This window comes from Solea solea, chromosome 2 (genome assembly GCF_958295425.1).
Source record: "Solea solea chromosome 2, fSolSol10.1, whole genome shotgun sequence".
In the NCBI taxonomy this organism is placed as follows: Eukaryota; Metazoa; Chordata; class Actinopteri; order Pleuronectiformes; family Soleidae; genus Solea; species Solea solea.
This window is the reverse complement of record NC_081135.1, coordinates 19,643,152-19,659,711: the sequence shown is the minus strand read 5'-3', so window position 1 is coordinate 19,659,711 and position 16,560 is coordinate 19,643,152. Positions and strand designations below refer to the sequence as shown.

Below are 16,560 nucleotides of genomic sequence, written 5' to 3'. Positions count from 1 at the left end.
CGTTGGCGTGGAGCAGTGAACTTGTTTCTGCGGAGCAGTGGGTTTCAATGTGCTATAGATGGAAAACAACAAGTAGTTTATCACTAATAAAGCTGACAAGCGTGAAGCAAAGTGTGAACGGAGAGCCTTCACACGATCATGGTGGAGCAAGGAACAGGCCGTGAGCAGGGGCAGGCGGCGGCTGGTGCATGTGGGGGGGTGAATGGTGATGATAAGAACAGACACGAGCCACATGAGGCCCCCTGACAATGCAGGAGTCCCCTGCGGTATATGTCCAGTGGTGGACACACACACACACATGCACACACACACACACACACCGATGCATGCATTCATGCAAACAAATATAACACTACTACATTGACTTCATAAAAGTAGTTTAAAGCGGAAAATATATATAACAGCTACAGTGATTGTCAAATTTTATTGAAAAAAAATATAAGCCTGGAAAATTTTTTGCTCCAATTAATAACTGTTCTGTGCTGGACTATTCTGATTTGTAATCATTGACCGCCCTCTAGTGGTACTTTGCTTTAAAGCAGTTCACTCTGGAAACCTGCACACATGAACAGTGAGTACTGTCTATGCAGTACACACTACGTATGCACTCATATATAAATAGAAATATTGCTGTATGTGAAATTGTCAAAGAAAATGTCATCATCCATCAGTTTTTGTGAACTAAGTGAAGTTCTCATGATAAAGCAGACATGTTTTTATTTAAACTCTGTTTGTGTGTGTGTGTGTGGGGGGGTGGTTTGGGTTCATACACAATTCACTTTGGCAGAAAAAAACATCTCAAATTTGGTCAGGCACTGTTTGTGAAACCATGCTGGCTTTTCCACACATGTTGTGTGGACACCACAAGTCATTCTCAGTTTGACTCACCCACTCACCGCATGGTAACCCCTCCACCACGAGGGTGCCTTTAAAACGATATGCCTTCTGGGGTGTTCTTTTATAGGCTGGAGTTGCACCAGTGAAGATTGTATCATTCTCTTCGAATCAGTCCCCCCCCCCCCCCCCACACACACACACACACCTCACTCCTCCGTTTTAGCCCACCCCTGACACAACGACCAGAAAAAGGTCACATTTCTGAGAAGTGACTTCCATGCATGTTCCATGCTGGGTCGTCACTTTCAATTTCCTAAGACCTTTCGTGTCACACACCCATCAACCCAGAAAAACTACAAACACACTGCTGCACACAACCATGTGCCATTTCAAATTTCCACCGTGTTAGTGACAGTGGGAACTAGAAACAAGAAAATAAAGTTCATATTATTTAGTTTTAACTTGTTTAAAACGCAGTGATGTTCAAGAATGAAATCACTTATTTGTAATCGATTCACTATTTTCACTAATCTGAGTGAACAGCAGTTGAGGATGTGTTCCCAGCACAACAGAATTTAAAATGTGGACATTGTATCCTACAAGGACTACAGTTCTCTCTGTGATAGTGGAATAGTGGACATTGGTAACTGGACATTTTGAAATTGCATACTGTTATTCTTACATTAGCCTTACTTTTTGTCTTCTTTGTATGATTGATGTTAATAAGTTTTCCTCTTCTCCTTCGTTAATGTTTCTGAAAAGTTGAGATTTTGTATTATGGAAATATGAAATGTGATCAAACTTGTAGCGTGTAACTTTTAAATATAAACAAAAGTCCACTACATTCAAACCCATGTCAAATGAGTTCACACAGTGCCTATCAACTCCACATGACTCTCTCTGTATTTCTCAGTGTAGCAGAGCTCATGTCACCCGGATTGGTGACATTCCCACACAGGAAGTGGGTTTTTTTTTTATGTCAAGACAGATGCAGGCAATGGCAATATTGTGCTACTAGAGTGAGACGACTGCAAAAGGTTGGATGATGACTGAAAACATAAAGAAGTGGAATAGACCTATATAAAGAATGGACATACTGTAATTTTCCAGTTTCCTCCTGTGGCCAACAAGGAAATAAGAATATATTGAACAACCAGCAAGAGACAACTCCCCTGGTTGCAAAAGGAATTTGGTTTGCTTGGAATTCTATGTGAGCGTATGTCCCATTTGATTTATAACGTCAGTAAGCATTACCCTGAGTAAATTGGGCTCTCATTTAGAGGAAATGAGACACTAAAGTATATCACATATGATTAGACAGCTGGTATTATCCAATATGTTACTGTGACTGTGAACTTGAGTGTTCAAATTCCAAATGGTGATGTCATGACTGGTTGTCACTTGTCAAGAACACACAAAAAGTGTCAGTTGTTAATGTTGCTGCCCAGTCCTAGAACAGTTTGGTGGGATAAATGCTTGTCCACACGTACACGTACACAAAAACACTCTCTCGGACCGTTTGATGGACATCGTTGACAGAGCCCATTTTCTGGGGAAGGACATCCCATGCAAATTATGTTCCATTATTTCCCCTCACAGGGTGTGCATGAGCAGAAGTGATCGTCTCCTTCTTCCCATGTCCTCCTGTGTGCCTGTAGTATTTAACTCTGAAACACCCCCAGGACACCTAGCGAGTGCTCGACAAACAACTGTCCTTTCCTTTCCAGGCACACTGTTCAGATGGTATGAGATGTTTAACTCTGTGCACAAAATTAATGGAGCATGAAATGTAGGCCTAAAGTGCAGCAGGCTCCCAACCTGCAGGCGACACCGTCTACATGAAGGCCTTATTGTGACCCAAGCGGGGTGTATTATAACCACATTTGACTGGTGACAATTACTGACCTTTTGCCGATCCAGCAGCCATCCATTTCAATTACACCAACCTGGACGTCTTTGGTGGGAAATCGAGATGAGATACTCTGCAGTCAGTCTGCAAAACAAACTGTACTGGTCTTACACTATAGGAATATGTCACATGACATCTCGGACAGGTTATGTAAATGAGAACTCTTGAGTGGTTTTTTGTTTGTTTATTTGCTTTTTTTTTGTCCATAATGGACACCAACAAAATGGATACCAACAAACCAAGACAAACGGTTTGAAGCTAATGGTTTTCCAGGAGTGTGTTTACATGAACTTATAGAGAAGATTTCTGCAGCTGTTACAGTTGTCAGAGTTTTAGTGATTATCATCTATGTTTTTATGTCTACTTTGTTGCACAAACTGAATGTGCTACTCATGTTGTTCCTTTTTTTATGACATATGTTAGCCCTTGTTCCTCTGTCCTTATAATGATAGGTATACAGTTAGTACTTATGCGGTACCTTAACCAAATAAAGTCTGTTTTGTTCGCAAAAGGTGAAGCTGCTGCACTTCCCTTTACTTGAAATAGTCTCATATTGCCACATTTTAACCACCGTGACGTTTCTCAGAATCCAACACCATTCTTTTCTTTTTTTTCAGTTGAGATTGTTCGCATAGTTGATCCTTTCTTTGTTTTTGATGGTTGAGATATAACGTGTGTCGCTGTGACATTCTTAAAACTGTTAGTGATTCATTCACACATCATAGTGTTGTGCCAGCGCCAGCAAATACTTCAACTTCCTCCTATATCTTCCATCAATTCCACCTCAGGCCTGCCTGCCTTCGCCTCAGAGTGCAAACATAAGAAACCTCAGGCAGGAGCATGATATGAAACCTCACCGTCTTTCTCTCATTCAGGCTGCACCCACTGCAAACTGCACACAGTACGATTAGCCACAACTTTAACGGTGATTAATGTAGAGGCTGACAAGTGTCTTTTTGACTATACCACAAACCGCTGCCTTGTAAAATAACTTAAAAACATTTTAAATCACATTACTGACAGTTCAGAATCTTTAAAACCCAAATATGCAAATACTAACTAATTCGCTGCAACAGTTAAAGCAGCTGTCAGTTGCAAACTGTGGCCAGTTTTAATATAACATTATGTGCTGTTGTCAAAAGACAATTGCATTTATCCTTGGGTTTGCTTGGAGTTTTCTTGAAGACATTTCACCTCTTATTCTAACTAAACTAAATTCTGGTAAATTAGAAATAAGAGTCAAAATACAAATTATAATAGAGAACACACAAGCAGTCAATAAATCATTGGAGTGACATGGTCAGTGCTAAATATCTAGATCTTATCTAGATACGATGACCTTCATTCACAAATGAATTGCATTTATGTTCCAAATCATAATTTAGATCAAATGGTGCACTTATTCATTCAAATCAAATGTATGTTCCAATGCAGCAACTTAACTTTAAATAGTTAAATGGAAAGGAAACACAATTTGTACTAGTTTATTCATCTATCTATCTCTCCTTCTCCTTACCTACAGTTTAATAACAATCTTAATCTTATTCTCACCCAGGGGTCTCAAAGTGGCGGCCCGGGGGCCACATGTGGCCCTCCAATCGATTTCATGTGGCCCTCCAAACAATATCAAGTTATAACGAGTCATTATGTTTTTATTTTTAAATGAATAGATTAATTTTGCATCATAAATATGTTTTTTTTAATTGTTGCATATTAAAACAACCACTAATATTTTGAAATTATCTAATCCATTCCAACTTTTTTGTAAAAGCACCACCGCAACTGTTGCTTTTCGCAAAGAAAGTTGGGCTTTTTTCTCATGAAAGCTCATGAAAAGGCAATACAATGGGGAATGGAACAAGATATACAGTATAATCAAATATAAAAGTAATAGAAGGGAAACAAATGACAAGTGTCCACTAATCCCCTAAAGTTAAATGAAAGATTTGTGTGAATGTACAAAGCTCTAAAACAGTGCATCAGATAAGTTCAACAGTTACAGCAGAACAAAACCTATGATGTCAAAAGGGAGAGGTGGGATTTGAGCACTGCATACAACCTTTTGTGAGGGATTTACTGTGTTGCAGCTCAGTTGACAAACACAACCAGAAGATTCAGCTGCATTCACTGAGCTTTCATAGCTGTAATTGTAAGTATTTTTATATTGTGACAATCTTTATTTCTTTAAAGAAGTCAGTGGGCTCTTTTGCACATGCTTTACTCTCCTGTCTGTTATGATTTATGAATTTCAGTGGGATCCTTTTCTCAAACTGACAGGTTTGCTTGGCTGTTGACAACATCACCATCATGATCTCCTCGGCTTTAAACTCTCCAAACCAGAGCGGCTGTGATGTGTTTGTGTACCAAAAAGCTGCAGTGGTTCTTTTCCCCATTTTCTACTCTGTGGTTTTTGCGATCAGTGCGTGCGGCAACAGTTTGGTTCTCTATGTGATCTGCCAGAGAAAGCACAAGTTCAACTCCACCTCCATCTATCTGGTCAACCTTGCACTCTCTGACACCCTGTTCACACTGACTTTGCCGGGCAGAATTACGTACTACATCCGCCACTTCGACTGGCCCTTTGGGGACTTTCTTTGCAGACTGAGCACACTTCTGTTCTTCGCAAACACCTATGCAGGTAATATACATGTAGGTCCAAGTGTGTCTTTATCTGCATCTGCAAATCTTTGAATGTGGTTTACTGAATCTTTTCTTTTGCTTTCCAAACTATGTGTGAGAAAGGCATCCACATTATGTAATCCATGGGTGTCCAAACTTTTTTTTTAACAAGAGCCAGATTTGATAATGTGAAGATTTTCAAGGGCCAATGGTCACTTCAAAAAAATCATACAAATGCACTGTTTTATGAAAATGTCATTTTCATTCTCACAATTATCATTTTTAAATGGAAGCGTAACCAAATCTACGGCATGCATGAGTGAAAACATGAAAACACTTTCACATCTGGAGTCAAATCACATAATAAGAGATGAGTACACATTCATCTATCTGTCACAGGTGGGTTATGAACCCCACACTCAGGTTTTTAAAGCTGAAGTCACTTCAAGCTGAGCTAATGGGATAATGTGTGGCTAAAGCTTTGCGACTATGATTTTTTTGCTCCAAGTCCCTCCCTAGCCATAAATAATACATTGTATAAAACTGAACCTGTGGTCCGTACAAAATCTCACCAAGGGCTGTGATTGGCCCGCGGGCCAGACTTTGGACATATCTGATGTAACCTATAGGACAATATAATAATATATTCTATTTTAAGAGAATATATGAATTAAAAATTGACAATAATTCATGATTCATAATATAAAATAGGCATTAAATGATGACCAAAATGTTGCTGCTTGTTAGCTGAGATTATAGTCTTTTATAATCCCTATCTTTGGTTGTTTTCTACGAAATGTATTTGTTCTCTCAGCCTTTTTTTAATGTGTTAATCATACATTCTTGCATAACCATTATATTTCCACTAGGTATTGGTTTCATGACCTGTATCAGCTTGGACAGGTATCTGGCCATGGTGCATCCCCACCAGCTGCAGTCTTTACGGAGTGTGAGGGTGGTACGCAGGGTCTGCTGCCTGGTCTGGGCTCTGGTCTCTCTACAAATAGCTCCCCTGCTGTTCCGCAGCATGCTCCATGAGGACCAGAAAAGACTGACCTGCATGGAGTACTTCAACTTCGATGGCTCCCATTTCACCCCGTACCTCCTGCTTCTGGCCTGTGCCTTCTCCTTCTGCTGCCCACTTGTCATCATCGTGGGTTGCTATGCCAAGATCAACCTGAAGCTGCGAGCTGCAGCCAAGCAGAACGCTGTAACTAGTCGATCGAGGAGGAATCACAGGGCCAACACCATCATTCTCCTCATTCTTCTCACCTTCATCACATGCTTCAGCCCTTACCACCTCAATGTCATGCAGTTTATGACCAGGAAGATACACCATAAGCCCACTTGTGCGGATCTGAGGGCCTTTAAGATGTCTTTACAAGTAAGAACTGTGTTTTTCTTTAAATTGATATCGCACAGTTGTCCAATTTTCTAATTCATATCCATCTTCTCCTGTGCAGATTACAGTTTCACTAATGAACTTCAACTGCTGCTTGGATCCTGTCATCTACTTCTTTGCCATTAAGACCTACAAGAAGCGGGTGCTGAGCCTCTTTAAGGACTATCTACATACCTCTGGTGCTTCCTCCAAAATGACGACAGAGAACAGCAGCAGCAACACCTGATCGAAACCACAGCTGAGATATGCCAACAACCACTGTCACAGAGAAAGCCTAGTTCACTCGTTTTCGGCTCACACAGGCCCATTTTTGTACTGTTGACTTTATGTCGTCATGAAATGACTAGATTTTGTGATAATTGAGCATGTTTATGTGTACAAAATGCATGGTAGAATGCAGAAAAGTCAAAAATTTAAATGCCCTTAGGCCCTCCCAAAATCTATATAACCTGCTTAAGTGTATGGCATCCCTGTACATACTGTAGTGTGCCACATTTATTATATTGCTATTTTTACATTTTAACTTTTATTATTGACTGTAAAGACCATGTAGTAACAATGAAGATGTTGTGTTTGTGTACTACTAGCCTCATGTGTATGTAAGCAGGGTAAAAAAAAGGAAAGAATATAGCACAGAGTAGATGAATAATCTTTTTTAAAGTTTTTTATCCTATTGCGTAATGGGTAAATGTTGCAGTGGAACAGCAGCTTTCACTTCTGTAAAAATGCATGTTGATCAAATATCGTTGCACCGATGAGTCAAGCCAAGTGCGTATGTAATATGCTGATTAGTTGACATTTAAACTGTTACCACAGAAGTCTATAGCCTCTTGTTTGTTAGTTGTGTGTTTTAGTGTATCTTTGTTTGTACACTTTGCAAAAAAAACAAACTTTGCCAAAATGAGAGCATGTCAAGCAGCTACCTTCCATACCCACATCTGACTGTGTGTGGGTGTGTAGAGATAAAACACCACTTCCTCAACCCCCTTTCCTGCTCCCCCTCACACAGGTCTCATTCCTCCTGGGTCCCACATATTGTGGTTGAAGGTGGTGTGTGTGTGTGTGTGTGTGTGTGTGCGTGTGTGTGTGCTTGCGCCACATTTGAGCAGGTGCAGATGGTCTATTTATAGTGCAAAGTCCCATATTTAAAGATTTAATTTCCTGACTTTGTCAAGAAGCCTCCCTTTGAGTTTGCAAAGTAGAAAGCAACGCAAATAAATACTTACTTGCCAAGACTATTAAATCAAATAAACATGAATTATTTTACTTTACGAGTCTCTGTCATCATATTTTCGATGCCATTGGAAGAACAACATGCTTGGATCCAGTCAAGCCAAGTGTACGGACTCGGCTGTGTAAGCATGAAATTACCCACCTTCATATACTCTAGTATAAACTCGAAATAAGGTGGATATGGATCTAAAGTTGTCCAATAAATTGATGGTCAAGATAGAATAAGGTTTTTAACATTTGACAGTGATATACAACTAAATGGAAAAAAAAAACAATGACAGAAACTAAACCAAAGAGTTGGAACAACATACAAAAACAAAGTTTTAGAGGACAAACAAAATAAATGTCACAACATGCACAGCTCAAACCACACATGTACGTATATATATATATATATATACACACACAACATAAAAACCTAGCCTCAACAGCTGGTTCAATGGGACAAGGAACTCAACTACAGCACAACACTTAAACTATTAAACCAGTATTATATAAAGCAATATAATACATACAATTTCATTGCCAACATAAACATCTTGAATAAATAAATAAATAAATAAACAACATCTTTAATCCAGGAATTGGTGCTGGACCCATTAAAGAGAAGACAATGGTGTTAAAAGCACGAGATGAAAGAATTACCATACCAAATCATGTCTCAGGGTCACTGGTGAGAATCTAGATTAGGATTATGTATGTATGTATGTATGTATGTATGTATGTATGTATGTATGTATGTATGTATATATATATATATATATATATATATATATATATACACACACACATATACATACATACATACATATATATACATAATATATACATATGATATTGGATTTGTAACATTTCATTTGATCTGAAATTGTATGAAATTTGATCAAATATCTGATACAGTTGCATGTTGTTGGCTTCCATTGTTAAATTTGTTTAGAACACAATTTGCCTCTGACAGAACAATTAAGACATTGCTGCCATCCTGTGACTCAATGGAGTAAGAACAATACAGATCTTTGGATAATGTAAACAGGAGTTGAATGAAGCCGTTTTCCTCCCCCCCCCCACTGTGAGTTACACTGTATGTGAACCTCTACAGCTGCAGTACTCTACTCTTGCCAGTAGAGAGAACTATTCCTCCAGGAATTATATTACATTACATGTCATTTAGCAGACACTTTTATCCAAAGCGACTTACAATGGAATTGAGTACAATCAGCCAGGGGTGGAGTCGAACTTGCAACCATTGCGACCATGATGTCTTTGGCACACAGGGTACCAGTCTTAACCACTGAGCCACTCCACCCCTGTGGAACATGTGCCTGGTTAACTTCTCCTGCTCAAAATTGCTGTCATATACTTATTTTTTTTATTTATTTTTTTTAAAACACAAACATTTTCTAATCTTGTCTTACAACATCACACAACGTTGTTACATGAAGTAAGAGCCACAACTTCATCATTACAACATATCCTCTGCTCTACGTGGAACTATAGTTTTACTAACCCCAAGCAAAAGGTCATCGCAGTTGCATGATCTTAGACAGCTTAGACTGCAGTTGCAACATTTCGAGACAGATTATGTAAAACATAAACAGAACAATACCTTCAGACATGAAGCCGAAGCACAGGGAACAGGAACAGGGGCCAGATCACACAGAAAAATAAGGAAATAACAGGCTGAACTAAACAGAATACACCAACAAAGACACTGGGGAGCACAGGGATTAAATATGCCAGGGAGGCAGGGCTAATAGAAAACAGGTGAATCACATTAGGCTGGGGCAGATAATCAGAGGAGGGATAACAGGACAGAAATTAAAAGTAACCAAGACCCACACACTGATGAACTCCAAAGTAAATCTGGAACCTTGTGTGGCACAAGTAAAACAGAAAGCCAGAAAAAAAGAACAAAAAACCCCATGGTTAAAAACAAAACAAAAAGAACAACACTGCAACAAAAAGTCCAAATAAAAAGCACCTGACTTACTGACTACTATAGTACTGACTTATTTTATATGTATAAGGTCCACATACATGACTGTCTCATCATCTGTTTTATTTTTAAGAAAACAAGACAAACAAAGTGTAGAGGGGAGGGAGAGCATTGGCTAATCTCGTCTGGTTCTCCCAGTGTCGCTTTTGTGTCCAGGAGAATAGTTTCTACACCAGCATGTCTGTCGTGGTCTGTCGCCAGCTTCCTCTCCACTTTCAGCCATCTGTATTTGAAGGCATCTCCACTGCAGGCCCTCACTTTTCTTCTCCACTGGTTGAGATGTTTTTTTTTAAGTGGTTCTGAGGCTTTTTAAGTTAACCTTGGCTAAAGTTGCCAATGTTGCTTCCCTGTCTGAGAGAGACAGCAACCTCTCCACTTTAATCTCCCTGTATTATAACACGTCTCCATTGTAGACCCTCGTTTTTTTTTTCCTTCTCCTCATGGTGAAGACATTTTTGAAAGGTGTACCAGGGTTTTTCAGGTTCAGTATCATTCTGTATTCCTGAAGCTTAGGAGCTAGCTGCACCCTGTTTGCCCCGATGGCATCTGATGTGTTGTAAATATGCTATAAATACACAAATACAGTATGCAGCAAATGGAAATCTGTTTTGTGAATATAGTGGCTGCAACAGTGCACCAATTTAACATTTATCCTCAATCTTTGGTGACACATCATGGTCATTTTATAATTGAATTTCTTAATTTAATACATATTTCACACAAATCACTTTTAAAAACATCACCTTAAACGCATTATGACAATTCCCTCGGTCTGTTCTCACATGTTTCAACAGACGGAGGTAAATGATTTTGTTTTTCTCTCAGAACTTTTTATTCCACAGGAAGCTCATACACTGATAGATATAATTTCCGTGAAATGCCACAGTCTCACAGACCAACCCACACTGATAAGAAAGAAAATGAAAGAATAATTAATATTTCATGCGTTAATGTCTGTTCTAATGAGACCCTAATATCTGAAGTCACAGAGTACAAAGACATTATGCGTGTTTTTCCCCATTGTCTTCTATGAATAGCCATGGCAGAACACCACTCGTGTTGTCTGTCAGCGACTGGTGTGATGTGGCCGTCTGAAGCCCAGTGACTCAGACCCACAAGGCCAGAGCACGAGGAAGTTACACTGTTTCCTCTGCTTGTTTTGAACAAAGGAAAGTTGTGGTCAATAAATAGTGTATTTTATTTTGTATTCGGCTGCATTTCAGCTTACAAATCGTACACATAAACGTTCCTCTTGTTTCCTCTTGATCACAACTAAAAAAGTGGATTGATAAGAAACACAGTGGTGCCTACATCATACAGATGTTGATTTTTTTTTTTACATGTTGTGTTTGATTGAAAGGTGTGAAAACCACATTAAGTGTAGAAAGCATGAGTGTGTCTATAGCCACCTGTGAGCTACATAACAGCTGAACTCGTTTTTTAGGACATAATACTTAATAAAACTCAATTTAAGAAAACTTTAATGAAAGCGTAACTTGCTTTTGCTTTACTGTGGTAGGCTCACTGTTTCTACTTCTTTGTAATGTCAAATCTCACATATCACAAACACGTCTCTGATCTCTCACTCCAAAGCACATTTTTGTTTTCATCATTGCTTCTACTACACCTTAAACCATATAGCTTGTACTCAGGCCTTTTGATACTGAAACCCATTTGGGGATTTTGGGCATAGAAATGGCATCACACCTGCAAACACCACTGGTACACACATGACATTTATTAGCAAACAATCTCAGGTTGAATCAGTTCGGGGTAAAAATCTTCAGAACTCTAAGTCTCATTTTCTGAACGTCATTCTGAGCCGAAAGCATCTCAAACAAAGGTGGTGCTGGAGCAAAGGGGAAGTTCTTCATTTTTGCTGTCACTCATTTGCCTTTGTCAAAAGGGAAATTCAGAAACTGAAAAAGAGATGATGAATTTGAATTGATCTCAGAGAGGGTTGATGAAAATGAGCAACTGTGGCATTCGTAAAATAGCTTTTTCTTCAGAGAAATCAAACATGTTTGTCAGCCACTCAGCTGAAGCCACATCCTGCTGAAAGTACTCACATGGCATAGCACGTTGAATAAAATCTAGATTTTCTTTTCCTGTAGTATGCGGTGGAATTAGTCAAAACCCAAATGCCACCCAAAATCTGCCTCAAAGCATGTTCAAATGAAACATCACATAGTTCAGTCACATTGCGTTAGATACTTTTTTGATTGCAAATAGTCAGTGTTTCAGAATTTAGTGTTGAGTCTGAAAAGTTAAGCAAAGGGGTAGTGGGGTAGAGAGACACTGACACACAAATGTGTAAAGAGGGCGCACGCACGCGCATGAGAAAGAGAGAGAGGGAGAGCTACAACAGGATATTTTGTCACTATGGTTACTGGCAGCAGATTCGGATCTTGATTTCTGTATGTTATGCTGCGCTCAGTCAGTGCAGTGTGCCAGTCGTCCCGCTAACTCAGCTCCTAGAGATGAAATAAACTACACAACAAGTTTAGATATTTCACTCTGGATGAATTTGGTTTCATTAAATCTGTGGGAGAAAAAAAGCAAAACATTTCTCCATCTGTAAGGTAAGTCCATTTTTAATATATTATTTTTAAGTCCATCCTTAAAAAAAAAAAAAAAAAATTATGATAAACTAATATCTGAAGTTTAATTTATCCAAACAAAAACTACAACGATGCATTTTGGAATATAGAAAATCACTCTGATGCAATAGCCACTCGCTTAAAGATAGGAATGAAATATGAAATATGAAATAACATGTTTTTATGAGGATATTTCAGAATACATTTTTGTTTATATCAGACATTTAAAGCATCATGGAAGCATATATTGACTTTGGATCTTGTATATACCACCAATATCTATTAACATTAGCTGACCCTATAAAATCAATGTTTTAATCATGTAAATCTATGGAAAATGATGTACACGACAATGTTTTACATTAAAAAAAAAGAAAGAGCCTGATGTTTTGCAGTATGTTTGCCCCAAACATACCAGGAAATGTGTTTCTCCACTACACAAGGAGACAGCCGGAGCAGGAGCTGGTTATAATTTTGGCTCAAACAATGCAACTTTCCATCTGCCAAACATTTTGAAGCACAGGACCCTGGGGAAGCACACTTCCTCATTTGCAGGGCCATCTCTCAACACCAACTCTTTTTTCTGACACAAGTCGGAGTGTGAATGTTGCAGCTGCATTGAGCATCATTGTTCACAGACTTCCTCCAACTCACTTTAGGTAAAAAAACATCGTTAAACAGACATCTATGTCCTGTGAGTAACACGTGGTGGTAAACAGTGAATGGATGTGCTAAATCGTTGAGCCAGTATTTCCCCTAACAAACCGGCTCTTTCTTTGTGGTGTCACACTCATGTGTACTCAACGCAAAAATGGTTTCAAAAAAAATCTCTGCAAGATCAAACATTATTGATCAATATGCTCAATAATAAGTGGAAAAGGTCAAGTTGCTTCACAGCTTCAGCCAAACCCCAGCACATATGACAACTTTTATATCTACTATATTTTCTTATTCTTACAAATATCAAGGACCCTAAACTAAATGTCTAAATAAAATGCCTCGAATCTTGATCCCACCACGCTTTGATCACAAGTGTCCACAAGGTGGCAGTACACACCACTAAATAACTTTACCTGATTGACTGAAGGGACATAACAGCCACACTAATAAATAATTACAATCATGTATTTATTTATTCAAATGTAATGATGTGATTAATTCAAGTCCTTTTGGACCAACTATCACTAACACAAATTAATGTAGGAGGACAACGTGTGACACTGACATTATTACAAAACTCTTCTTTTTTTATTGATTTGTTTGTTTTAATTATTTTATGGTTCGTTATATTTAAAAGAACCTATAATAGTTGTTATTGTATCAATATCTTCCTTTGTGTAATAAACCTCACTACAATAATAAGTGCAGGAATAAACATCTGCTTAAAGTTTCAAGTTGTCTGGAGAGGAATAATGCAAAGTACTGTGACTTCCTGTTTGAAAGCATGGTCTTAAACCCATGTGGGCTATTGTGCCAGCGTTGAAGTCGACAGGAGTTTCATTTCACCAAAGACGTGATATGATAGAAAACACTCATTATTTAGCTTCCTTGAACTTGATGCACACAAATGATTGAAACATTTTGTTTTCCTCCTTGCAGTAACTGGTTCCTGAAATATCAAGATGGATTCCACCGCTGTTCCTATGACCTTCACCTACTTACCCACCAACAATGGCTCGAAGTGCAACACCCTGTACGCCCACCGGGACTATGCCAGAGTCCTCATGCCTATTTTTTATTGCACTGTGTTTGTTGTGGGGCTGCTGGGGAACTGTCTGGCCCTCCACGTCATCCGTCCCAATCTGAAGAAAATGAACTCCACCACCTTATATTCCCTCAACCTGGTGGTCTCTGACATCCTGTTCGCCTTGTCTCTGCCTCTGAGGATTGTCTACTATGCTCTGGGTTTCCACTGGCCTCTGCCTGAGGCGCTGTGTAAAATCTCGGGCTTTTTCTTCTATATCAACACGTATGCAGGCGTCAATTTCATGACCTGCCTCAGTATAGACCGCTTCATCGCCGTGGTCCTGCCTCTGCGCTTTGCCCGCCTCAGGAAAGTCAGCAACGTGCGTTACATTTGTGTTGGCGTTTGGCTGCTGGTCCTGGCACAGACCGTCCCCCTCCTCGGCATGCAGTTGACCCAGGTGGAAGACGACGGCTTTGTCACCTGTATGGAATACCCAACCTTTGAGAAGATTGACCACATCGCCACCACACTGATTGGCGCTGTCTTCGTGGGTTATGTCACGCCTGTGATCACCATCCTGGTGTGCTACTCTGTCCTGTGCTCTAAGCTTTACTTAACAGCAAAGACCAACCATCTGACAGAAAAGTCTGGACGCAGCCGCAAGGTCATCGGTGTGATCTGCTGTGTGTCCCTGGTGTTTGTTGTCTGTTTCAGCCCCTATCACATCAACATCCTGCAGTACATGATTCGCAAGCTGGCGTCAAGCCCGAGCTGCGCTGACCTCACAGCGTTTCAGGTGTCGCTGCATATCACAGTCTGTCTGATGAACCTCAACACCTGCCTGGATCCATTCATTTACTTCTTTGCCTGTAAGGGCTACAAGAGGAAACTGAAGAAGCTTCTGAAGCTGCAGGTCAGTGTGTCCTTCTCCAGTGCAGTGAGAACATCACCTGAAGGCTCCTCAAAGGATTTTCTTGAGTCCAACAAGATCCACCTCAACGGCTCTACTCCAGTCGCAACCAGTGAGAGACTCACAGAACGGCACCATGAGTTACAAAGGATGTGAGAAAGCTTGTAATCAAATGTAATCTGGACACAATCTGAAATGAAGTGGATTCATTCATTGTGGACTCCCATGCAGCCACCTTGCATCTGCACCAACCGTATTAGACCACATTAGTTTACATTAAGGAAATACATCAACACAACTTTAATATGGAAAATACAGAACCACTTTTTGCTGCTTTCTTGAAAAAAATAAGGCACGCTCGTTTCCTGGCTGTAACCTGATGAAGCAGAGCACAAAGAGGCGCTCTGTGAACGTGGACAATGACCTGATAAAGAGCTGAAATAGACAACGGTGAACACCTACAAGTTCATGCATGACCAAAATGAACGCTGCTAGGACTGAGTGCACTGCCATGTTGACCCATTTGTAAAAGGCCCAAAAAGCAACATATTTATGTAAAAAAAAAGAAAAAAAAAGTGAACTGAATATTTGCAATCAGACCTCACAACTGCCTGACCTCCTCCCACAATGTTATGTTTTAGGAACCACGTTGTTTACAGTGCGTAACATACTGTTTGAGATTTGATTGTTATCTCTGTCTTACTGTCTCGGCTGCTTAACTATATTATGTAATTGCTGGTGGATGGAGCTGTTTTTGTTGTTTTATGATAATAAGGGCATTCAACCTTCCATTTTAGGTCAGTTAATGTTACAACAGTGCAGTGTTAAAATCAGTTATCATTTCATTTGTTCACAGCGCTGAAAGCGATGATGTTGTTCATATGTTCTATTTGTACAAATTTACACTTTCTGTGTCTTGTTAGATTTATAAGTTTGGTTTTAATGCCCTGTTGTGTATGTATGTGTGTGTACATCATGACCAAACATGTGATAATCGTCCAAAGAAAAACAAACAAAAGACATGATGATACATAACATGTTAGGAAATGCACAATGTTGAAAGAAAGACTGCAGTAAAAAGAATGAAGCAATGCAGTTTTCTGTTTTCTGTGACCTTCCCTCTGAACTCCCATCACAAACAATTTATACAATTCATATTACATTTTCAGGGAAAGATAAGGATAATATAAATTAGAAATTGAATTAGCCACTGTAAGTTCAGCTGTTTATATATTTTGTAAATAGTTCATAATGTTGTTGGTTTTTTTTTGCCATCTTTGTTCTAAAGTTTGGACGTTTTTTTAAAAAAAAAAAAAAAACAATATTTGAATTTAAATAAAATTCTACAATGTGTGGATGTGACTGTC

General features: G+C 39.2%; 2 protein-coding genes across 2 annotated transcripts; both read left to right on the top strand.

Annotated features, from left to right (window-relative positions):
• The first annotated feature begins 4,853 nt into the window (after window positions 1–4,853).
• On the top strand, window positions 4,854–7,933 carry si:ch211-184m13.4 (uncharacterized protein LOC798560 homolog). The gene is made up of 4 exons (XM_058622713.1): window positions 4,854–4,895; window positions 4,999–5,384; window positions 6,235–6,749; window positions 6,829–7,933. Exons 2-4 carry the CDS (start codon window positions 5,054–5,056, stop codon window positions 6,991–6,993), a joined length of 1,011 nt encoding a protein of 336 aa, XP_058478696.1. The 5' UTR covers window positions 4,854–4,895; window positions 4,999–5,053; the 3' UTR covers window positions 6,994–7,933.
• A 4,441-nt stretch (window positions 7,934–12,374) lies between these two features.
• gpr183a (G protein-coupled receptor 183a) lies at window positions 12,375–16,480 on the top strand. The gene is made up of 2 exons (XM_058622308.1): window positions 12,375–12,578; window positions 14,196–16,480. The coding sequence occupies exon 2, from the start codon at window positions 14,219–14,221 to the stop codon at window positions 15,347–15,349; it is 1,131 nt and encodes a 376-aa protein (XP_058478291.1). The 5' UTR covers window positions 12,375–12,578; window positions 14,196–14,218; the 3' UTR covers window positions 15,350–16,480.
• Window positions 16,481–16,560: the final 80 nt, after the last annotated feature.